This window comes from Ruditapes philippinarum, unplaced genomic scaffold (assembly GCF_026571515.1).
Source record: "Ruditapes philippinarum isolate M1 unplaced genomic scaffold, ASM2657151v2 ctg2338_1_1_1_1, whole genome shotgun sequence".
In the NCBI taxonomy this organism is placed as follows: domain Eukaryota; kingdom Metazoa; phylum Mollusca; class Bivalvia; order Venerida; family Veneridae; genus Ruditapes; species Ruditapes philippinarum.
The window spans coordinates 59,831-86,386 of record NW_026862802.1 but is presented as its reverse complement, the minus strand read 5'-3'; the positions used below and the strand labels follow the sequence as shown (position 1 = coordinate 86,386).

At 31.4% G+C, this 26,556-nt stretch overlaps 1 protein-coding gene across 4 annotated transcripts; it reads left to right on the top strand.

Moving 5' to 3' along the window:
- LOC132720261 (calponin homology domain-containing protein DDB_G0272472-like) lies at positions 1-24,640 on the top strand. Of its 4 annotated transcripts, none has more exons than XM_060704351.1 (9): positions 1-111; positions 3,033-3,344; positions 8,490-8,575; positions 12,502-12,585; positions 13,571-13,681; positions 14,649-14,756; positions 15,508-15,583; positions 18,147-18,164; positions 21,346-24,640. In XM_060704351.1, the coding sequence occupies exons 2-9, from the start codon at positions 3,170-3,172 to the stop codon at positions 21,591-21,593; spliced, it is 906 nt and encodes a 301-aa protein (XP_060560334.1). In that variant the 5' UTR covers positions 1-111; positions 3,033-3,169; the 3' UTR covers positions 21,594-24,640. The 4 variants fall into 4 exon arrangements, with proteins under 4 accessions (XP_060560334.1, XP_060560333.1, XP_060560336.1 ...); XM_060704350.1 differs by lacking the exon at positions 18,147-18,164 and adding an exon at positions 17,298-17,327; XM_060704353.1 differs by lacking the exon at positions 18,147-18,164 and adding an exon at positions 18,881-18,908 and having other exon boundaries at positions 21,346-21,481.
- Positions 24,641-26,556: the final 1,916 nt, after the last annotated feature.

Here is a 26,556-nt window from a genome sequence, read left to right as displayed (position 1 = left end):
ATGTCGCCATGATACAATGACGTCACAGGCACCTTGCTTTGAAAAATGCCATTCATAATAACATGTGATAACTTTGTGTACACACAATAAAGAAGGAGATAAATCAACTAGGTAGTATTTTTTCTATTAGTGATTGTAAGTTTTATTTCTACCGCAAAAAAATAATATATTGCTTAATAAAATTAACTGATCCGAGGTTTGAAATTTTAATGAAGATTTTATTTTCAAAGTTTGACAGTTGTTATTCAAATGTTCAGTCATTAATTATCTTTCAGTATCATTCTTTCATCAATGATTTGTCTTTTGTACCATTGGAACAATCGAATGTTCAAAAATACTTTTTATCATAATTTAAACAGTGATTTTAAGTAGAGTTTTTGTTTATCATAAAGGTAAGTTACATTTAATTAAACCTCTGACAGTGATGTGTATTTTTAATATTTTTTAAACGTTTTTCTTATAAATATATGATTTAATTGAACAAGATATTACTTTAGATTTTACCTAACAGATTTCTATACAATACGTTTGGCTGAAACTTTCAAGTATTTAAATTTTTTCCTTGTCGTAAAAGTTGTTTTATATGATTGATTCGCTCCCTAACTCAGTAACTGACAGTTAATTTGTACCAAATAGTTATTCTTTCCCCTTTTGGTGATAACATTTCAGCATAAAAACTGAAGTTACAAAGACCATATTTCTTTGGATACAGTAAATGATATTTATTTATTTGGGAATTAAAAATTTTGGGTGAAGAATGTCTTAATTTTTTTCATTTTCATTGTGTTTGTTACACTGTCACTTAAACTTAATTATGATCTTGGAATGTCTTGTTAAATTTCCATTGGTCATCTTCATTAAGTAAATCTTTGAGTCTTTGATATCAAAACCCAAAGGCAAAGGAATGTTCGCGACAGATTGTGCACATTTTTGTTTATACAGAATTTAATTTAGTTTGATTATGTAGGAAGCTATAAGCTTATAGACACACTTTTGAATCCGTTCCTGGAACCAACCAGTACTGAGCAATGAGTGTAAAGTTTCTTGCTCAAGGAAACAATACCTTGCCCCTGACGGGGTTTGAACCCATCCGGCTAGCGATCATGAGATTACTAGTCCGGCGTGTTAACCACTCAGCCATGCCACCACTCATTGTGGACATTTTGTAAGAATGTTTCTAGGATACTGGCTAGTGCACAAGAGGTTGTAAGACATTTGTTTGTGTCTTATATTTTAATTTGGACAATTTTCATGCCCATAGGGTATAATGATTTTTATTACATATTTAGTGTATTTGAAGTTTTCACTTTTCCAGTCCATCATATGTACACATATGGGAAGGCACACGCCAGAAAGTTACAAGATAAAATTGTCATTAAACCCACTGGTTTTAGTATGGCTCTTAATATTATAATGCGATGCAAGTACTTGAGCATTACTTAACATGTACCACTCAGAAATATAAGGTGCTTTTGTATGCCCCACTTCGAAGAAGAGGGGGTATATTGTTTTGCTAATGTCGGTCGGTCTGTCTTTCTGTCGTTCTGTCCGTCAGTAGACCACATGGCTTCCGCTGATTGTCTTGAAAACTATTTATCACAAAGTCTTCATACCTCACATAGTGATTGGTCATAACTAGTAGATGACCCCTATTGATTTTGGGGTCACTAGATCAAAGGTCAAGGTCACAGGGGCCTTAATGTCAAAATGGTTTCTGCTGAATATCTTGAAAAGTATTCATCACAAAGTCTTCATATTTCACACTGTGATTGGTCATAAGTAGTAGATGACCCCAAATGGTTTTTGGGTCACTAGGTCAAAGGTCAAGGTCACAGGGGCCTTAAATGTCATAATGGTTTCTGCTCATTATCTTGGTTACTATTTTTACAAAGTCTTCATATTTCACATATTGATTGGTCATAACTAGTAGATGACCCCTATTGATTTTGGGGTCACTAGGTCAAAGTGACAGGGACCTTGAATTATGGTAGTATGAGTTCTGCTCATTATCTTGGTTACTATTTATAACAAAGTCTTCATATTTCACATATTGATTGGTCATAACTAGTAGATGACCCCTATTGATTTTGGGTCACCAGGTCAAAGGTCAAGGTCACAGGGTCCTTGAATGGTAGTGTGATTTCAGTGTGATTATCTTGAAAGCTTATTATCACAAAGTCTACATATTTCACATAGTGATTGGTCATGACCAGTAGATGGCCCATACTGCTTTTGGGGTCACTAGTTCAAAGGTCAAACTCACAGGGGCCTTAAATGTCAGAATGGTTTATGCTTATTATCTTGAAAACTATTGATCACAAAGTCTTCATACTTCAGATACTGATTGGTCATAACTAGTTAGTGACCCCTATTGATTTTGGGGTCACTAGGTCAATGGTCAAGGTCACACATTATCTTGAAAACTATTTATGACAGAGTCTTCATTATTATTTCTTTTATCCATAACTGAACACTTCACAGTACCCATTTATGGCAAGTTTTTACAACAAAATTACCAATAATGTGAGTCAATTGAGGGCTAGAAAGGGGGGCATATGTGATGTTCCACATTTCTTGTTTATTTTAGATTTTCTTACGCCTTGAAAGGTACAGGTCTGCAGTCAGTTAGATGTAGTTAAATCTCCTCTTAATTCCCCCACACTAGCACCAAAGCAAAGCAACTGCTTTGTGTGGGCCGGCCGGGACAGAGACAAAGGAAAATTTTTCCCCACCCCAATCTATATCCTGCACTCTCCTGGGGTTTAGCAGGGTTACAATTGATTTGTACATTGGTAAATGAAATAGTGGTCTTTAATGATAGATGGTCTCTAAAAAGAGATTTTTGTACACTAAATTACATTGCTCAAATCACTGTCAAACTTCTTACTCACTTCTCACTTATTTTCTCTATGTTGTATATGATCTTTCTAAGATACCAGTGAATAGCAGTTTTTCAGGCCAAGTAAAATGATCTAGACTTGGCATTTAATGGTATTCTATAAATTTTTAACATTGCAATCTTGTATTTTCAGGCAATTGTGACATTTATCATCAGAGATTCAAATATGATGACTTTATAGTGAGAAGTTTAGTGAATGTTCCAAAGATTGATTGTGCCAGGGTTGTGTTCATTTGCATAATTTGAAGTAATTATATAACCTGTTGAGGGATGGGCTGTGGACCATCACAGGTTGAACCAGGGGCTAATCCTGATCAAAGACCCTTAGAAAAACCAAAGCAGCAAAATGGTGCTGTTCAAAATGGACATACTCCAAGTGAAATAAATAAAAAATCTACAATAGATTCTAATGCCAACAGACCAGATGAAGTGACTAATAATCCAGGTATGACATGTCGATAGATTTTTAATAATTCAAATTGAATAAATAGAGATATGTTTATGGCGATAAACTGAAGTTCTGAGATTACAGAAGATTTTGAGCTAGAATCATTAACCAAATAACATTATTTGTTGCACAGTAAATATAGTTATTGAAAATAAAACAAAAACTGACACTACATGTATATTTGTATTAAATTAAATCTAATGAAATGAATGATTATGTATTGTGTTAATTTTGGTATATTGCCTATGCAGAGTAATTAGTGTAGATAAACATGGTTGAAAATATTAACATGCGTATGTTAAATGTGTCAGTTTGTGTGTTAGTACGTCCATTAATTGCTAAACTCCTTGCACTTTGCCTCCGCACTGTAACTTAACTGACGATTATGTTCACCATGTGACCAGAAATGTAGGCAAATTCAGTAGAGCTGACATTGAATATCCCTACATGTATATCAATGTTTCATCAATATTCAACAATCTTTAATTCACAATTTGTTATGATACAATTTAAAGTCCATCTTTCCCTTTCATGTGAAAATATTTTTCTTTTTTGTCAGAAGGACTTCTCGGCTAGCTTGAACCCTGAATTTAATTTTCAGTTAATTTGAAGTTAAGTGTGAAATAACAACAAGAAAATATTCTGTTAGTATTTTGTATGAATTTTGTGATGACTAAGACAGCATGAATACATGTTTAAATAGTTAAATTTAAATCTCATATCTAAATGTTTTCATTGTACTACATGTAGCAATTTTATTTGATGTATTGATATATTGTCAATATATATTCAGCCTTCAATATATCAAATCACTGACAGCCCTAAATTTTGGACATCAATTATTGGCAAGGCGTTATGGTTAATTGATTTGTGATTTTACTAGCCGACAAGAATTTTCAATGTTAAATATTATTTTGTTAATGAAATGTACAAGTCTTAGTTTAAGAGGAAAATATATTAAGATTCTTGCAAATTTTGAAGTTCTCAGTTACAGACAGTTTTGAATCCCAAAACATTTTATTTGGTTCTAATAAAAAGAAAAGAAAATAGCTTTAATCATGTTAAATTATCCTGTTAAACTGATTTAGTTTGACGTTGATATGAACAGGGAGGTACTCTGCTAAAAAAAAGCTTGTTGATTAGAACAACAAAAATCATGCTTTAATTTTTCATTTCTTTATGTTATATTTACCATCAGAATATCATCAAACCAAATTGTAAACTGCTTGCTTACTTATATACTGCATGCTGCATTCTTGGGGTTTGCAGCACCAGCACTTTCAGTGCTTTGATATTATAATTGTTGGTAAAGGCAAATGGTCATTGTTGTATATTATCTAAGATGGTTTCTGACAAACAGCTCAATACTTTGTACTAGTTCTATCAAATTTTAATTTTGCATTTGTATGCAGAGGAGCGGGTCTTATCCTGCTGACAACTAAAGTGACCAGTGAGTCTTTGGCACCTCGGTATAGAACTGCACCAGCCTGCACACCGATACAATACGGTAGCTGTTCCAAATTCAGAGAAAGGCAAATCTATTACATAAATTTAGCAGGTTTAATTAAATGCTGATTGCATGTTGTCCTTTCAAACTTCTTATGTCATGATTGTTATCTGACAACGGCTCCTCAAATTTTAGGGGTTGATATGTTAACGTTAATGCAGTTGCAGCCTTCTTAGATAATGTCTTTAAATGACCAACCACCAGCCATTAGCAATTTATATAGGCCCATCAGGTTGTTAGGTAAAAAACAGTTGTACAGCTGTTGCTGACATTAACTTGTGAACTGGTCAGTCTACAATCATGAGCCAAACAAAAGGACCGTTTCCTCAGTAGTTTTAATTGTTTACCAATTTTGATCTGCAAGCTAGCCATTACTTTTATTTATGAACTCAAACAAAATGATAAAATTGTTTGGTGAGCTGACCACTATTAATTATTTGCATATATATTTTTTTCATTTCTGGTGCAGAATTTTGGAACATTTATTAAATACACTGCCTGCGACTTATCAATATAGTTGCAGATTCAGAGTAACGTACTTGATGCTCCTTGTCGACAAACAAAATTTAGCAGTTGCTATTTATTGACAACATATCTGATTTGCCATCAGCCGACATAAATTATTCCTGATACTTTTAACTATTAAGATTACAAACACAATTATAATGTATATGATTAAATCAGACTATCCTGCCCTTTTAACCTGGTATTGTGTATAAAAATCAGCGAAATCAATAGGCATGGTCATTTATTATTTAAAGTTTGGATTGCTTATCACACAATAAATCATAGTAGGCACTGTGCCATTAACTCTGAGATAAATATTTTTGCCTTAATACCAGGACACTGTATACGGCAGTATGGTTCAGTGGTTAGTGCGTCAGACTAGTAATTCAATGACTAAGATGCGTAGGTTCAAATCCCATTAGGGGCAAGCTATTTTTTACTTGAGCAGGAAACTTTGCATTCATTTTCATGATTTTTTAGTACTGGTGATTTTAAGCTTATAGCTTCCTATACAACCAATCTAAAATAAATTCTTGATAGAAAAAAGGGGAGGGGAGAACAATGTGTAAAGCAGCAAGTGGTTCTGGACTTATCTTTAGTACCTACCTATTAAATCCTGTATAAACTAAAGAATTACACTGAATAGAGGCAGGCAGGCTAGTTTAAAACAAATACCCCTAAGTAATTAATATGGTCTTCAGACCTTTGCTTGAATAATTTAAAGCCTATGTTTTGCACTTTTCAACATATTTTGTTGTAGATGTAACTGTTTAATGTCCTGTTGATCTCCGCAATTATTAAACACTACTTGTGGAGACAGGTTAGTACTGGCTCAGAATCTAGAAATATTAATCTAAGATTATTTTTTCTTCTCAGGTTTTAAATTCAACTGATATACTGTGTTACACTCCGGTATTATTGAACTTGTAGATCTATACTGTGTTACACTGGTATTAAACATAATAGTAATCAGTTGCAAAACCATGATAGTTTGAAAAAAATTGTTTCTTGCTTTTTGTCCATTCCCTGAATTGTTTGCTTGAAGTTTTAAATTCTGTGTAAAGATATGAAACAATGCTTAATATATATTCAACTGAGAAACAAAAGAAACTGGTCAGTTCCTGTAATTTAAGGCTCAAAATTGGTTTTAATATTTAAGCTTCAAGCTTTTTTAAAATAAATATTATGATTAAACTAAACTAAATAAGAAAACAAAGAAAGTAAGCCAGAAAGCATTTTATTTTTATTATTATTTTTTTTATTTTTTTGAGATCAGAAATTGAGTTTGTTGGCCTTTTCTATAAGTACAATAAAAGTACATGTACTTGCCAGTTCTCCACCCCAATACCCTGGTAAGTATCTTACCATTGATTTTAAGTGTGAAAGAAACACCAGGGGACCAGTATTCATTTATATTTTATGTAATGTAGATAAACTTCAATTAACGTTAGCTTAGCACTACAGGATGGGTCACATTCTATATCAGATTGTATTGTTTGTTTGTTTATATCCAATGCTACCAGTCTGTTTTTAACCATTTATTATCACATTAGCTTTTGCTTTCTTCTATTGTCACGCTCATAAATGAACGTTTTGATTAAAATGAGATAAGAGTAGTAAAAAATAGAATCCAACTTGTGTAGAACATAATAGAAATCAAATTACAATTCTGTATATTTTGTTATTCAGATTAATGTTAATTGTGATTAAAATGCATGTTGAAGTTTCACCATAGACCGTATCCTTGTTGATATTAAAGTATGGGGTGTAATAGAAATTGTAAGAAATGATATACAGCCTGTCAAATAAGCTAATATGGGAGAGTATTAGGTATGCAGTCACCTGAAATTAGTAAGTTTGACTCCTGGATGCAAACTTGACAAAATGGTTACGGAGTTATGAAAGTTTATAACGCAGGCAGGTATTTTATCCAGGTAAGTGGGTTTGTATGTTATATCTTCAATAACTTCGTCAAATCAGAAGCTAGGAAGCTGACACATAAAACCAAGTGTGTCATAAACATTACCTTGAGGAATGGGCAAAAAAATCAAAATAACATACAAACCCATTTGCCTGGATAAAATAGTGCAGGCGTTATAAATTTTCATGACTCGGTTGCCATTTTGTCAAGTTCGCAACCATTTCACTTGAACCAAGTGACTGCAACCACTTCACATCCTGCCCCTTTGTGGATGATCCATGTTTGGACAAGGAGGCAATTGTCATGTGAAGGTTTTTGTTTGTACTCGCAGTCCCACTACTTTTTTAATTCGCCCCACAAAAAAGTTACTTCTATAATAAAAAAAAGGGATTAAAATTTTAAAATAACAATTACGCAGAATGTTAAAAAAAATGGTTTAAACTTTATGAACCATATACATGAACATCGGACATAGATTTTAAACAAAATTATATAACATGTTTTTGACCAAATCGCAATTCTCCCAAATGAGCCTTGCATCAACCAGAAAATTCAAGTGGTCCGACAGACCAGTAGGTTTTAAAATTAGGTGGTCCTTGCCAAAATCAAGTGGTCTCGGACCAATGGATCACCGCTAATGTCGAGGCCTGCTCAGGTACTCTAAATCCAGAATTGACCAGTTTCCCACATGACATTGATAACTAATTGCCCCCAACAAAACAAACATCTATCTACTATAATAAAAATAAAGGGAAAATTAAATATAGGTAACAAAATATACAAGAATAAGAAACACATGGTGATGTATATACAATGAGTGTATATATACATGTATATACGCACTTATTGTGGTATTTTATAATTTATAAGGCGAATTTAGCTTCTGAATTTAAATTGGGAAAATAAATTATTTATGTACAAATTACTTTTGGTAATGCCACTGTGCTCATGGCATGGTACATAATGCCATTTTATAATGATAGCTTGACTTGACAAGCTTGATGCATTTACATTTATTTACATCATTACATGTATAAAACAGATTTATGTATGCAAACTAATAACCTATCTGATACAAGCTGTTGTCCCTGTCCAGAAACTATGATATTTAAAGTTTAATAACCCTAAGAATTTATAAATGACCAGTTAAAATGTAAGGTCCAGGTCCTCAATAATTTGACCTTCAATTTTGACCTTCTACTTTCAGTTCCAAGGTCAGTAGCATTTACAGTAGATTTAGATGGTAAAGAGACACAGCAAAAGTTGTTGGGAGCACCTCCTCCGAGGTTAAAGGTAAGAAATCAAAGGTCATATAAAATCTAGATATAAATTTTCCCTAACTATTTTTAACCTGGATATATTGTGATGTATTGGGAATTATGATTTTGAAAAAAGAAGATCTTAGATGGTTTAATTATACTTGTTAGGAAAGTTTTATACTCACCAAGTTGCATCTTATTTTATTCAATTTGATGTCACATGATTTTTTTTTATTGCTTTAAGAACAACAATACACTGGGAATGTCACCTTTAAAAATATGAGTGACCTAGTAGTTCAAAAAATGACAATTTTTTCTTAAAATTTATCGAAAAATACAAAGTAGGAGTTAGACAATGTAATAAACTTGTGTTGAAATAATGAACTTTCTTGCAAAGTTGCATAGTCATAGTTTTGTATTTAATGAAAAAGGAGGGGGAACTAAATTTTATTGTCTACCTCCATGAATAATAATTAGGCTCAATGGTTTAAATGAATCCTTTCAAATGTTTCGTCATGAAGACATGATATTTATTACAATTTAACTCAAAGATTTTTTTTAAAGAGCAATTTAGGAATAAAAGAATCTATCAAAATGGCACATTATCATGTATCTATCAGTGCTGTCATTGTATATTTTATACTGTGAATTATAAAAAGAATACTTCATTGAAACATAACTCTAAAACAGTTATTGGATACTTAAATCTTAGTGTGTGATTTGTTAGATTAAGTTTAAAAGAGAGATAAAATTTCAGTACATTGTCAAATTGATTTGAATGATTTTTTTAATACATTGTTTAAGCATTTAAAAATGTGCCTGGCTTTCTAAAAGAATAGTGCAAAATACTAGACATGTTTATGTTAATCAAACAAATGTGAATTATAATGTCAATATAAAAATACTTTGATGTTTCTATGGTACTAAATGACATTTTAACAATGCTAGTGTAACATTTTAAAATACATTTAATGAACTTTCATTGATGTCAAATAAAATCTGTTGCACATAAGTGCAAAATATATTTACTTTGAATGAAATGGAAATTTTTTGAAAGCTCTACTTCAGAACACAATGTCATGCAATGGTATAGTTATTGTTTAGAGAATAAAACTGATAGGATTTTTATTGAACCAAATGTTGAACTGAAAAAAATGGCATAGATTTTTTTCTTAACCCTTTCCGTCTGGAACCAAAAGTAAAAAGCCTTTGCAACCAGTTTTTATATGCCCAAAAGAATTTCGGGCATATTATGTTATACCCCCTGGCGTCCGTCAGTCCGTTAGCAATTTGGTTTCCGGAGCATAACTTAAGTTCCATTTTGCCCACAGTATTCAAACTTCATAGGATGATTGCCCATATTGGGTAGAAGACCCCTATTGATTTCGGGGTCACAAGGTCAAAGGTCAAGGTCACTATTGCCCTAACACTGAAAATGGTTTCTGGAGCATAACTTAAGTTCCATTTGACCCATAGTATTCAAACTTCATAGGAGGATTGCTATTTGAGGAGGTATACTTTATTTAATACCATGCTTACAAAATGCTGTCATTCTTCAAAAAAAAACTTTCGGCATATAATGCTCCTGCGTTGCCTTGTTTTAATGTTTCAGGGTTTTTTCCGCCGGAATGGTGTTCCTTTAGGCTATTATGTTCGGCTTGTCTAATCTGCCATCTGGTTGTACAAACCATGACTTGAACATACATAAGGAATTATACTTAAAGGTGGGCTAAATTTGAAACAGATTATGAATGTTTTTTTTCTAAATGCTAGGGAACATCATCGAAAAATTTGAGGTAGTCTGTCTTGGTAATCACTAGACAAATGAATTATGCATTGTAACTATTGAATTAACATGATTGTGTTGTCATTTACAAATTTTCCAGAAAGAGTTTCATGGTGATGTTTATATTATGCATGTATATATGTTATATCAAAACATGTTATAAATATTGTTTTTGTCCTAGAATAAGCTGTTTATTGATAGAGACATGCCACTTTATAAGTAAATTTTCTGTGAAATTATTATTTTCCTCAGGATAAAAATTGAAGGATTTCAGTGATTATGCTTTTTAAAAGTAATTATTTCGCAATGGCATGAAAATAAGTTATATCAAAGCACAGGCCATCAACAGCATACAAAGAATTATGCCCCTTTGTGAGCAAATTTTCTGTGAAATTTGTGTTAGCCTAATCAATGGTTTCTGTAGCGTTACTTTTGAAGGATTTCATTGATTGTTCTATATTTGGTATGTCAATATGCTATATCAAAATTCAGACTAAGTTTGATTTTATCAACTTGTTGTTGATAAAGCTATGCCCTTTTTGATCGAAATCATTAAAATTTTCTTACCAAGAGCTATGCAGTGTGCCTTTTGAAAGATTATGGATGACAATCATATTATTGTGTACCTTTTACCTGTTGTACCCATATGTCCTTTTAAGACAAATTTAAATTCATGACTATGGCAAATTCTAGAACAATAGTTTAATCAAAATTTATCTTCTATTGCCAATATGTTTTTTAGCTCACCTAAGCACATCAATCAGAGGTGAGATTTTATGATGGCAGTGTGTCCATTATACCTGCTTATCCACAACTTTTTTTTTTAAGAGCGACTCCTCCAAAACATCTTGATGCATTTCGACTAAACCTTGCTGGAATGATCCTTAGATTTGCCATTAAGAAATTTTATAGCAGGCATATACAAATTGAAAATTATACAGCTTTTATAAAAAACGACATACCAAATGTGACCTCATCTATACTGTATTCAACACTGAAAAGATTTTTCTAGCAATGTATATCAGGTGAGCAATCCAGGGCTGTCATGACCCTCTTGTTTTTGTTGTTACCTGTTAATTTTTTTTTAACTCTTTAGGAAAATCATCCTGTGCTATTTATGACAACAAATTTGCTAAAAGGTGAAAGCAGCCTCCATATTTAGTGTATATTTTTATGAAAACTTATTAAAGTGTTCCTTTTATAAATAAAAATGTTTTCAAGTTCAGGAAAGTAAATGAATTAACCCAGCTTAACCCGGTATCTACTATATACATGCAGATGTACTGAATTTACCTTTTAATATTAACCATGCAGATATTAAATTACTCTGTTAGTAATGGATAGTATTTTCATGAGAAAAGTTATAAAAAGTTAAAAGTTTGGTTATATTTTGCATAATCCATTGAAATTTGCACCTGGATTATGAATATAAATGGTTGTGATATATAAGGTATAAAATAAGTTTTTAAAAGCTATTTAACCATTCTGGAGGAAGTTGCCACTCTCTGTTTATAACTATTTTGGGCTACATGTATTGACTCTAGGGTCCTGCAATGTGTATAAAGTGAGAAGTAGATATACCAGTATATATGTATACATATTTCTTAATTAGTGAGAATGCCAACACAGAAATCAAATAATCTAGTCTTAGAAAATAAGAAGAAAAAAACACAAAGTGTTTCAGTTTGTATTTATAAACTTCAGATGGCATTTTTATACAAGCAAAAGTATATAGATACATTTAATCATGACATTAATGATTGGTAAGGCAAATATTCTCAGTGGATGCTATTTATGACATGTGAACTTTACATATGGTGTCTTAGACACCCCCCACCCCCCACCAGGTATATACTGCTAATTGGCTATTGTCATTGACTTTATAAAACCTTTTGTACTGCAGTTACCTCATATTGACTGGTTAACTGGTTAACAGACTTGAACTTGATTTGCTTATATGAAAATGCAAGCTAGGAATTGAGAAATTAAATTTATTACACACAGGAGCATATAAGGGTAATTTGTTATGCTGGCAAGTTGCCAGTTAACTCTCATTGCATGATCCAAAAAAGAAATTCAGATAATGAGGGTTGACTAGTTTGCTTTATACTTATGTCCATATAATTAAATGTTTTAATTGTTAAGTAACAGCTTTACGTTTGTGTTTTTTACAGCGTCTAGATCCATTAAATGTTCCAAAGTTGACGGCAGAAGAATTGGCTGAGAAACAGAGAATAGCGGATGAAAAACGAGAAGCTGTAAGTAATTTCTTAAAATAACCAGTTGCCCAGGTTCTAGCAATTTTAAACAATGTTTCAAATTCAAATATGCAGATCATTGGTTTTAAGTGTAAATTAAAGAGTGAAAAAACCTGCATAAATTATCATTTCTGGTTATGTGGTTATATTGTTTGTTTTAAAGTCTGTTGTTGTATCTAGGCAAATTAAATATTCATTGTTTAGCCACAGATCATTGTTTATTCAATTACTTTTGAGTCCTCTCAGTACTTTGTCTGTATCCGTTTCATTTGAGAAAACTCAGTAAGTCTACAGTTACAGTACCTAGGTTCAGAGACATCTTATTTACTATGCCAACACTTTGACCAATATCTTCTTGTTAAAGTTAACTCAAAACATCAGTTTATAAATTGGGCATTTATAAACAAGTGATTAGTGTCCTTGACTTCAAATCTCTTGACCTTTACTTCTGTTGGTCCAAATTTTGTCAAAGACTTTGGATTCTTTCATCTTAACACCTTTATGTGCCCGATCCCGTCTGTGATAATGCCCAAAGTTAAGGAGAACCGGAGGTACTTCTGAATTAGTAAAGCTTAAAGGACTGCATGTGACTGTTACTGTGTTTATGTGATTTAAAACTAAATAATAAAAAAACATTAATGTAAAATTGAAACTTGATCTATTGTAACATTTTGAAAGTGGGGCAGGGGTTTGGGGTTTCAAATGATTATAATCAGGACTTGAACACATTGCTTGTTCAACAATAAAAGGTTTATGTTCATTAAGCTTTCATATTCATGTATCATATTGTTATAACTTAATTACTTATCAAGGGATGTATTTCATTGATTAAAATGATTGGCAGACAATTGATGAAACAGCTTGTTGAACTTTGAAATGATACAGAAATTACTTACAATTTATGTGATACCATAAACTTTATGACATACATATGATGAATTAAAGTGAGATCACTCATCTTTCAATGAGGTCAATATTATTTTAGCAAATTAAGAGGAAGCAAAGCGCGTCCTTGAAGGCATCAAGACGGCGACAACAAATTTTAGATGCTCAAAGATATGATAAAGAAATTCAACAGAAAGAGGTGGAAGGAAAGGTACAGATTGATTTAACTATATGAGCCGCGTCATGACAAAACTAACATAGCAGGTTTGCGACCAGCATAGATCCAGACCAGCATGCGCCTTCGCGCAGTCTGATCAGGATCCATGCTGGTTGCTTACAAACCCTATAACAAGTAGAGAAACTGATAGCGAACAGCATGGATCCTGACCAGACTGCGTGGATGTGCAGCTGGTCTGGATCCATGCTGGTCGCAAACCCATTATATTGGTTTTGTCATGACGCGGCTCACATGTATTACCAACAAGAATTTTTAGTGTCATACTTTCAAAAAGTCAGGAATAAATATTATTAATACTATTACATAGCAAAGAGTTTTAGAAAGTTTTTCCCCTTTTAATTGCTCCATTGAATTAAAGTTACAGAGCTAAGTGGTCATTGAAAAAATGAATATCAATATATAGTTTATACACAACATTTGTAGTGTTATGTATTGTTTTGAATACAGTAAATTTTTCATCAAAATTTTGGATGAATTCTGAAATGAACTACTTGATATTTCCTTTCCTATTAATGAAGCCTTTTGGTCACTGTGATGTTATAATGAACTACTAATATACAACCGGGCTAGTGTACATCATTCATACAGTTTCACCAGACTCTATTTATTAAGAATTTTTATATAAATATCCCTTTTCAAAGGGAGACAAATCAGCAGTAATACTTATTTAACAGTGGCAGCTGAATATACAAATGCGACCAGTGCAGACCAAAATCTGCTGGCACTAACCTTGTCATCTGTAGTGCCAGCTGTCCTGTTTGCTAATAAGTCAGTAATTTTTTTTTTAAATTTTCACTAAAAGTGATGAGTGTTTTTCCTGATGCAAAATAGAGAAGTCCATGGAGATAATGGGATAACTATGACAAGCAATTGAAATTACTTTTACTCACTTTGTAATTGGTTAGTACTAATAATTTTAAGGAGTCACATTATTTTTTAGATAAATGAGTCTTTGAGCTCTGCTGGAAAGACTCGAGAAGCAAAACTGAAGGATATACAAGAGAAACAAAGAATACGAGAAGAAAGAGCTAGACGAGCAAGAGAAAAGGTTAACACTTACTTTTACTCTCTGCATAACCTTTTTTTGAATGCTGGTTAGTAATAGCAGCGGTTATATACCGCAATTATAAAGCCAGGCTTGCTTGTATTTTCATGTTGAATGGTAATCCTATGAAAAAGACTCGTAAGTGATGGACATACTTAATAAAATCTGATTATACCTATCCGAACCAGTGCAGACCAATAGCAGCCAGCACATCTATGCCATCTGATCATGGTCTACACTGTTCACTATATAGTCAGTAGGCCTATATATGAGCCGCGTCATGACAAAACCAACATAGTGCGTTTGCGACCAGCATGGATCCAGACAAGCCTGCGCATCTGCACAGTCTGATCAGGATCCATGCAGTTAGCTTACCAACCCTATTTCAAGTATAGAAAGTGATGGCGAACAGCATGGATCCTGATCAGACTGCGCGGATGCGCAGGCTGGTCTGGATCCATGCTGGTCGCAAACCCATTATGTTGGTTTTGTCGTGACGCGGCCCATATATTGTGAAATTTTACCTAAAAATTTTTAAGATGGGAAAATCCACTTAAGATATTCAGCAAGACACGGCTTTAATTACAAGCCGTGAGTGGGGTAAGGGATAAAATAAAATTGAATTAATCAATTGCAAATACATACTAATGTATGACTGAAGTACAGTTTTAAGTTTTCTCGATGCAATACAGGTACAAAATAAAAGGTCAAAGTATTTATTGTTCATAAAGTATTTGATGTTTTATAATTTCAGGTTAAGAAAATGAATGATTTAGATCATGAACTAGATATAGATGTAGAGAAAGACGAGGATTATAATGCAGAAGATGGTAAGTTAATTTATTTCTCTCTCTATTCTCAGGCAACCTTTTCTCTCTTCCAGTTATCATAGTACTGCCCTCCTTATAAATTTATAGTCTATGAAAAAATTATGAATTGAAGAAGAGAGCTGATAAAAAATATAATGTATCAGTCATTTGAAGCCCAACACCTCTCCCCTCCATATTATTGGCAGTATGTGCGAAATGGGCAGACTTTTTTACTTTCTGTTTTGCCTCGGCACTGTCAAGTCAGGCTGTGTTTTTATATTTACACTGAAATAGCGGTTGATATTTCCAACTTAAAAGACAAAAGTCTAGCTATTTTCCCTGGAGTGGGGCAGGAGGAGAAACATTCATTTGACTGGTACATTACATTTGTAACATTTTTCTGAAGCTATTAACTATATGTAAAAGATATAAAAACTTGATTAGTTATAAATATATGACATGTGCAATGATTGCTATGAAAACAAATAAGACATTGTTTTTAGTTTTCAACATAAACTCTTGGTCTGCTAGTGGCATAACAAGTCTACTAGTATCAAAGCACTGCCGGCGCTGTTTCTGTCAAGAAAAAATGAGGTTACTTAACCCTTTCCCCCATGAGCATATTGTGAAAAATGGCCGTTTTCACTGAAAAGCCTCCTGTTACAAGTTCAAACTGCTATGAAACTATGAAAAATGCTTCAATACTAATCAAACTTGGCACAAATGTTGACTGGACCATTGCCTTTGTAACGACATGCTCAGTCTTAAATTTCCTGTTACCATGGCAACGAGGGGGCATCTGAAAATTGCCAAAAATCACTATTTTGCCTCGATTTTTTCCATCAAAATTTATTTCAAAGTGCTGCAACTTCTCAAGGGATTGAGATAGAGTCAAAGGCTTTTCAGCGTTGGTTAAACGTTACATTATGATCGACCTGGGGTCATTTTTAGCCTCTCACAAGTCCAAAATTTTCTTGGCGATGAGGGGGTCTCCGCCCCCTTCAAACCCCCCTAACAGAAGGGGGCACATCCCCCTTCTGGCAACCCCCTGATGTATCTTTTGGATGGGGGGCGGCGCCGAAAAAGTGCTCATTTTTTTTAGCAACATTTCTCAAACGAAAACTTATGTTTGGGGCCCAAATAGGACATTTTTTTCCTATTTGAGGCCCAAAAAAGGGGGGGTCGAAAGTGCGTTGTTTCGCGTATATATGTGGTAAAGGGTTAAAAGAATCTTAAATAACAATGTAAAATGAAATGGTGAAGGCTATGCTGTTTTGATATATACAATGGAAATTGCATCAGGATTTTGGCTTTAAAAGAGAATGACAATAAGCAATTTTTGAATCATGACAAAAGTAGTTCCATCCAATTATCATTCTGTTTTGCGTTAACTTTGGGTAATTTTAAAGATACTGTTACCATGGTTGATGGAAACTGCTTCATTGCCAAAACTACCTCACATGTTTTTTTCTGTGACATAAGTTTAGCTTACAGCAATACCTCAAATACTTTGTCTTAAACCATTGTCTCAAAAGATTTTTATAACAAAGTTGGGAGTTACTTGCAAAAAAAAAAGAAGTAAGTACCAGGTACAAAATCCAGGAAAAGTTGTATAGTAGTAGTTACATAACTGCCTGCTGGTTAATGACAGAAATAGTGGCTCATGTATACAATGTAACAGCCTATAAAATATGAAAACAAACTTGAATTGATTATGATGTTTGGGTGATTACAGTGGAAATGGAGATAGACTCCTGGATTGAAAGTAAGATTTAGAGGCCAGAGGTTTCAGTTGTCAAATGAAATCACATTAGATTGTAGTAAATTTTTTTGAAATATATTTTCACAAAGTAGAAACTTTGGTGATTTGTGATCAGAGAGTTTGTTTTTTTCCAATTTTTTTTTCATAGCTAGAATTTTGTTTGATAGTTTAGGATATTTTTTGCCAATTTGTAGCTAATAGATAAGGGAATTATCTCTATTTATAAAGCATTAAGCATACTTTACAATCTGTGTTTATGAAAATGGAATTTATAGTACTATCATTAGATTGACAATTATTATATTAAGGTGAGAGGATTTTTGCATTCAATAGACTTTGATTATTGTAAGAAATTATTTCTAAAAATGTGAACAAGTATAAGAAAAGCATTTAAAATGTACCCTGAGAGCTTCAGTGCAGAATGTAAAATTTGGAAATTTGTGTATGCATATGGCATTATAGACTGTACATACTTTTGTATTTGTTTACTCTCTTTAGATTTCTCATTTTTCTTTACTTGTCTAGAGACATACAACTGTATGGCTAAATCCTGTTTTAACAATAATTTACAATGACATTCTCTTTTACAGTTATTCACAAAATTTTCATGTAAAAATGATAAAGAAACTTACCTGCGAATAAAATATATCAAATATAAGCTTTCTGTCTAAACAAAAAGCTTTTATCATTAAATTCTAAATAAGTTTCTGATTGATTTTGAAATATCTATAAAAAAAAGTTATTATCTAATTGATTAATGTTTTTTATTTAAATAAAAGTAGACTGATTTCTGTAGAGAATTGTTTTATTCCTTTACTATAGTTGGAGATAACCTTAAAAGTAAATACAAAACAAGTGTTTAAGATATGCAGTGTCATGTTGGTTTGTCTTGGTGGTATACATACATACATAGTTTCTTTATTCAATCATACCTGATAAAACATTGTATTTTCATCTTTCACCATTTGAAAAGTAGTTGCTTAAGTGTCCATTTAGAACAAAGTTGAAATTGTTTCTAAAATGTCATAATACCTATCTAACTACTATAGTAACACTCAAACTATGATTAATCAAATTATAGGACACACATCATATCATTATATATGCATTATATGGTGCAGTTTTAAGTAACTATTCAAATGACATTGTATTATCTAGATCAAAAGATAAAAGTCTGAAGAAGTCCAAAGTTACATCATTCTACTTCTGATACTAAATTTTTATTAATCATTAAACTTTCTATGAACTGGTACAAATTTTGCAGACTGTTCTCTGGGAAGTGTTTTACACATAACACACAATAACATGTTGAAACATTCTGCTGTGACATGTGTTTGGGGGTAATTTAAGGGTTGCATAACTCTGAGCTGTAGTAACAGACATTAGCCAAGCCAGCTCAGTATATTCATACAGTATGACTAGACTCTAAAATGTGCTGAAAAAAGTAAATTATTTTGTCAAATTCTTGAAAGTTAGAAACACTGTAATATTGATGGTCAGGTATTGGAACAATCTTAATTGTTAGAACATGAATTTATGTTGACGAATTATTTCAGATAAGTAAGACGTACTCCCGAACATATGGTATAAATGTATTATTATGTGCAATATTGTTGACAGTCAATGTTTAAATTGATAGTTTCACTTAATATGGTTACTGGTTGGGATGAGCATTTGTTAATTTTGTAGAACTGTATCACCATATTTAAAAAATAACAATCCATTAAGCTTAAAAAAAGCCTAAATGACAATGACCTTGGAATTTTTCAAATTTTAGGTTTTAAAGCATCGCATAAGATACATAATTTATTGTGTTTGCCAATAAACTTGTTGCATATATTTGCTTCAGTCATGCACAAAGTCATATCTATATGTTTTAAATGTTTTGCAATGTTCTCATCACAGGCAAAAGTATCGGGCCTGGGAAGAAAAAATATGACCAGATTGATAAAAAAAACCTGTGTTCATCTTAAAAGTGTCAAAAACCAAAAAAAAATGTATATAATGACCCCCTTTAAAAATATACTATAAGTTAACTTATAGTATATTTTTAAAGGGGGTCATTATATACATTTGTTTTTGTTTTTTTTTGACACTTTTAAGATGAACACAGGTTTTTTTTATCAATCTGGTCATATTTTTTCTTCCCAGGTCCGATACTTTTGCCTGTGGTTCTCATTGCAGAGAATGAGCAATCTGATAAATATTTTATATTTCTTCTATGAAGTTTGTTCAATCATTTCAGATGATTAATAATTCTGAATATACATGTAAATGACTGAGGTTCTGCTTATTAGGCAATCTTGTAATATTTTGGGGCTTAATAAAATTATATGACTGGCGTTTGTTATATTCATGAAACATTTAAAAAAATGGTTGTTGATTATTTCATTAAGTTGTATGGTGTGTTAATTAACTAACAATGGCATTGTGGGTAAAGGTTTACAAGAGAGTGAGAGAAATATTCACAGTCATTAACGAAATCCTGGAAATGGTGGCGTTAAGTTCATTTTCTAATACAAAGTTTTTTAACTGCTGATCTAATGATAATTGTGGGGTCTGTATAAAGACAAATTTATTATGATCATTCAAATTAAATGTCTTCCCATTATACTAAGACTCAAATTTAGTGCAGGGCAACACAAAAAGTGAACACAGGTTAAGGATTCAGAATGTATACATGTTTTCAAAGGGAAAGTGCACATTATAATTTACAAGTTTGTGATCTCAAAAAGAGACTGCCTTTCCACACCAAAATTGGCATACATATTGTCATAGAAACTATCAAATTATGACAAACTGTATCAACAATAACTGAATGTTTCTTTTATTTTCTGCCTATGATGATAGATTTAACCCTTACCCTGCTGGAACCAAATGTCATTTAGCCTTTGTATAGCGTACAGAGCCAGGCAAGCCTGAACATCCTGGCAGTCTATATGGGCTCCATAATGTTGGCTGTTATGCTTTCCTGCCAAAAAAAATCAAACATTTGCCAATATCGTAACTAATTGGCTATTTCCGGGACGTTATTTTTTTTAAAAATATTAGTCATTAGATTATTTACAATCACTCATCCTTTCTCCCTATGTACTAAATTCTGGTAATAAACATCAAAAAAATTACTGAATACCAAAAATTGTGAAAAATAGCAATCCGGAAATGACTGATTTTACTACGATATCGGCTGATGTTAGACATTTTTTGGCGGGAAAGCATTACAGTAAGACAACCTTAAATTTTTATCATGATATCCCAAAAATTATTAATAAAATCGAACTGATTAAATTTTAAGAAATTCACCAGTTGCCAGACAAGTCCATTTAGGACATTCAACAGGTTATGGGTTTAAATCTTTGGCACACTTTTGAGTTAAGATTGGTTTTAGCACATATCTATAATGTTTGGTGTACAGTTTATTGCATCATATTTTTTATAAAACACGGATACTAAATCTTGTGTTTTGAACTGTGCTAGAATCACTTCTTTATTGTCATTAATGTATTATAATACTGCTGTGGAATATAATGGAAACATTTTGTCACTATTTATTTATTTTGATTTATGTATAAATAAGATGTATTGTTTAGAATTAGATTTGTACTATTTTGACATTTCTCTGTAAGTTATCTACATATTTATTTTAGTATTATTTGAAAAATATAATTTTTTGTCCCTGAAAATTTATGTATTCTATTTTAAATAAAATTTTAGTTAAATTTTCAATTGCAAAAAAAAAAAAAAATACCAGAAAGATTTATAACTTCATTAGTGCAAATTTTATCAAAGATATGAAAATATTTTGAATTTTTGAAAAGGCAGTTTATGAAATATATGTAAAAATTTACCACTTAGAAAATATTCAAAATTTCAGATATTTTAATGTCTAATTAAAAAACTGACTTTTGATCTTTTTATGTACATTTTATAGATGACGTGTGAGTTTATTTCATTAGCAAAAAACCCACTTCTGTTGTAATACATGTATATTCACTAATTATACAATATGTTTTATTTTCAGCTGATTCCTGGCTTAATGGTGACAACAACAACAACGATGAAGATGGGCAATCTGGAGATTCTGGTGAAAGAATATATTCCGGAAGATCTAGCCCTAAAAAACAAACAAAAGAAGGTTTAACTCGAGGTATCAGCAGCAGGACAGTTGATAGTTTTGATAATGCTTTTAATAGAAAACCACCGAGTGCGTCACATATCACGTCTAACGGAACTCACGGTTCCCAACAAGACGACTTCTTTGACTCTTGACAGCAACATTGTGATAGAAATCATCATCATGAGTTTAGTAATTATCACTGACTTTCTTTATATTTATTCGCTTTCTTTTTCCTATCAAAAATATATATAAAAAAGTTAATGTATCCAGGCTCAGTAGAATTTAATGGGTAAACTTGATGTATTCTTAGATGTTTGCAACAGTTTTTATATTATAGACATATGAATTATGTAGGCAGAGTAGATGTTATTAGATGTTTAAACTTTAAATAAATCCATCCTGCCTATATGTCTGTATGTGAACCAGCACTAGAACAGACCACCTGTCAACTAAGACCACTTTTTTTACCCAATGTCTTTAAAAAGTTCTAAATCAACAAGTTTGACTGTAATACTCGAAAGTATCTAAAAAAATATCAGTTTTAATTTTTTTCTTTATTTTTTTTTTGTTGTTTTTGTTTTTTCCATCATAATCATTCTTTGTGTTTTATATCATTTAATTTATATTTAATCACATAATCAGGTTACCTTTGTTGCAAAGTAAGTGTTTAGCTAAATCAGTGCACTTTCAAACATCAGTAATAAAAAAAACTTAAAAATGAAATGTTACTTATTTTAATTAAATATGCATGTTGTTTATTGTAAAAATGATTCACCAGGTTCTTCAATCCATTGTTATATTTACTGTTTATTACTGTCAGCCTTGTGTAAAGCAGGTGATATCAAATACAGTCATTGCTCTGTCAAATTGATATTATCAACAATGTCAGTAATTATTTTTACTCCATCAGTTTACTGTCAGGTTATTGATATAAGCTGCATCAGTCAGTATACAATTGTTAACATCAGATTCTTCAGTAAACAGTCACATTTCTGAAATCAAATCCATCGGTATACAGTCAAATTGTTGATATCAAATCCATCAGTATAATGTGAAATTGTTGATATCAAGTCCATCAGTATACAGTCAGATTGTTGATATCAAGTCCATCAGTTTACTGTCAAATTGTTGATATCAAGTCCATCAGTATACAGTCAGATTGTTGATATCAAGTCCATCACTATACAGTCAGATTGTTGATATCAAGTCCATCACTATACAGTCAGATTGTTGATATCAAATCCATCAGTATACAGTCAGATTGTTGATATCAAGTCCATCAGTATACAGTCAGATTGTTGATATCAAGTCCATCAGTATACTGTCAAATTGTTGATATCAAGTCCATCAGTTTACTGTCAAATTGTTGATATCGAGTCCATCAGTTTACTGTCAAATTGTTGATATCGAGTCCATCAGTATACAGTCAAATTGTTGATATCAAGCCCATCAGTTTACTGTCAAATTGTTGATATCAAGTCCATCAGTATACTGTCAAATTGTTGATATCAAGTCCATCAGTATACTGTCAAATTGTTGATATCAAGTCCATCAGTTTACTGTCAAATTGTTGATATCAAGTCCATCAGTATACTGTCAAATTGTTGATATCAAGTCCATCAGTATACAGTCAAATTTATTATGAAAATTGATGATATTACTCACAATGCATTATTAAATTGATTCCAATGTTAATTTGATATCAAATGCAGCCCATTTTTGATTTGATGTTACGGAATCATTTATTTTATCAATATAAAATTCCCAGTACATTTGCTTATAAATGATATCATATTCAAAGTCAACTTGTGGAGGGATGATATGAAAATATTTACCCAGTTTTAATAATTAATATTTCAAGGATGAATCTACTATAAATTTGATATTACCACCTTACCCTAATAGTATATAACTGTCCAGTCACTTTTGTATTGTTTAATAATTTTACTGGCATATTGATGTTAAAACTTTTGTATAATGTATAAGATTTTAAATGAGAAGTTGTTTCCTGCAAAAAAATCTTAAATATAAAGTAACAGTTATATAGAGGACAACTTAAGTAGGACTGTTCTTGTCACAAGTTATTATAAAGCCAGAAAGAAATCATGAAAGGCATTTTAAATGAATTGTGTCACTGTGTGTGATTAAAAAATTACAAACACATTAAAATGGTTTTATCACACACCCGTGCCGATTTCGCGACTCCGTAAATATGGTATTGCACGGCCGTGCATATATTTTGACGTGATGTCATTAGCGTTATACAAACATAGTGTAAAGACGCGCTAATTGTTAGCGTTATACTATAGGCGCGTCAATAAAAAATGACTCTTATTTCACTTTAAACGGTCTTTATTTTGGGTTTGTGATAAATAGAATATTAAATTCGTGTAAGTTCATTACTGAATTTATTGCACTCGTTGAATAAAATAATATTATGCTCGCCAGAGGCTCGCATAATATAATTTTATTCAACTCGTGCAATAAATTCAGTATTGCACTTACACTCATTCAATATCCTCTATATATTAAATTGGAAACAAACAATGTCATGTGATAAAATGCTATCTGTTACATTTGTATATTTTTTTATATATTTTATACAGAACTGTTCTGTTATACATTTTATATTTTATAAGTTACCATGTTATAGCAAACCCTCTGTGTATATACAGGGTAATTAAAAAGAGCAAAGATTATTTATATTATAGAACTTTATATATATTTGTATTTTGCAATAAAGATTAATGAAAGTTATTTGTAGGAATTTATAGTCAAGAAAAATGTACTAATATTTCTTTACTTATTCTTTTAAGTATTATTTCAAAATCATGATATGATGATATTTTCAGTTGTATATCGTGGCATTCATCAACATGTCATGATGTTTTCTTTATGAAGAATTATTGTTTATAACTTATTATAGTTACTGTATGATTAACTGTGACAATTAAGCTACGTTGTTAAAGTAGGGCATTAGGGGACTGATATAACACCAAATTTCCTAATCTGAAATAGTCTTGTTTCTTTAAGACTAAAAAAAACAAGAAGCTGCAGAATTTTCTTTTTTAACCTTTGAGAAGAATAAGCTGTTTAAAACATTATGTTCACATAGATATATAACCTTCAGAGTTTTGTGTAATGTAGCTTTTAAGCTTTTTTTATATTTCTCAATATTCCCTAAAATGCCGTAATATATTTTTCCAGATTTTTTTTTTTCAGATTTTATTTTCAATATATGCAAAAGTCCCACAATAGCGGGAAACATAAGCAAATTGTGACATACATAAATGCATACATACAAACATAGAATCACATAACATAATGTAGTAGAAAACGGATATTGAGATTTCCAATAACAGAGCCTAACACATTCATATTTATTTAAACCATACAATTCAGCTGGGTATATATATGTAAGTGAAAAGAGTAATTATTACAAAATTCAATCATCAAAGACACACAAAAAGAAAAAAGGTCATAAGTTATCTTTCGCATATAGTAATTTAAGACATGATTTAAAATTGTATAGTAAAACACATCAAGTTCTAATAAAATGTTGCATTATTTTCATACAAAAAATACTAAGATTCTTTAGTTTATTTGTATTTTCCGATGTGACCAGGCTTACAAATTTAAACATACTTGCCTATTTATGTAAAATTATCTATGTATATTTTTCTATAATTTTTTCAAATTCTGGACATACAAAAAGATAATGAAATTCATCGCCAATATCGTTACATGTATTACATTTACGGTCTTGAATAGGTTATATTCTGCCATCGTCCTATTTCAATTGGAAGGCGATGATTTCTTGTCAAAAATAGTAATAATTTATTAGCTAAATTGCTTGGTAGTTTATCTATGTAACAGCTTCTAGAAAAATCCTTTTTGATATATTTGTAAACGTTTTTGTATCAGAAGTGTTATTTAGTTTCAGAACGCCAATTTTGCGAGTAAATATCTTTTAACTTTTGAAATGTTGTTTTTATCAACCACTTACTATTGCTAAAACTTTCTATGTACCAAATCCCAGAAAAACCAGTTTCACATAAATATTGTTTTACATTTTCTATCCACAGTGATTTAACTTTATTATCTATATGTAATTTACGTAAGAAATATATACCTTTGAAGATAATTTTGTTGGTTCATCACTATTGATATTTTCAATAAGTCTTGCCCAAAATGTAATTACTCTGTGTTTTGATATGCACACTGAGTGGTAGGACACCTGTTTCACCATATATCATATAAGACGGGGTTGACTTTTTAAATTTAAATATATATTGAGAAATTTCAGCTGAATTCTCTCTAAAAACATTAACATTTCCATATCCCCAAAATTTCGCTTCCGTACAGTAAAATAGGCTTGATAGTTTTTTCAAATAATTCAATTTGTAGGTCAAATGGTAAAGCCAAAGTTTTAATTTTCCTCAGTAATGCAAATAGTGCTTTATTAGCTTGTTCAGCTATTTGTATTTTAGATTTATAAAACGAACCACTTTTATTGAAATATATCCCTAAATATTTATATTCATTTACAATTTCCAAGACATGTTGCCCAATTTTAAAAACATTATTTATGTTTGGACGCCCTTTACTAAATATCATAACTTTGGTTTTATTTACATTAATATTTAATTTCCACGTTTCACAATATAATTTAAACTGATCTAAAGCCTTTTGAAGATCAATTTCATTTTCACTGAAGATCACTGTATCGTCGGCATAAAGCAAAATAAAAAGTTTAAGATAGACATGTACGCCTTCAATAATTGTATCTCTTGAAACTCCGTTAATATCGTTGCTTTGTAAAAAGTATTCCAAGTCATTCAAAAATATAGAAATAAAAATGGCGATAAATTTTCCCCTTGTCGTACCCAATTAAACAATCGAAAAAGGGGGTGCTTCCTTCATTTGTGCTTACTCGAGACTTAATATTTTCATACAAACTTTTTATAACGTTAAAGCATTTTCCATTAATATTTTCTTGTCTTAATTTTTGCCAAAGTCCTATTCTCCATACAGAGTCAAATGCTTGCTTAAAGTCTACAAAACAACAAAAAAGTTTTCGTCTGCTTGACTGGACAATATCGATTAAGGACTTTA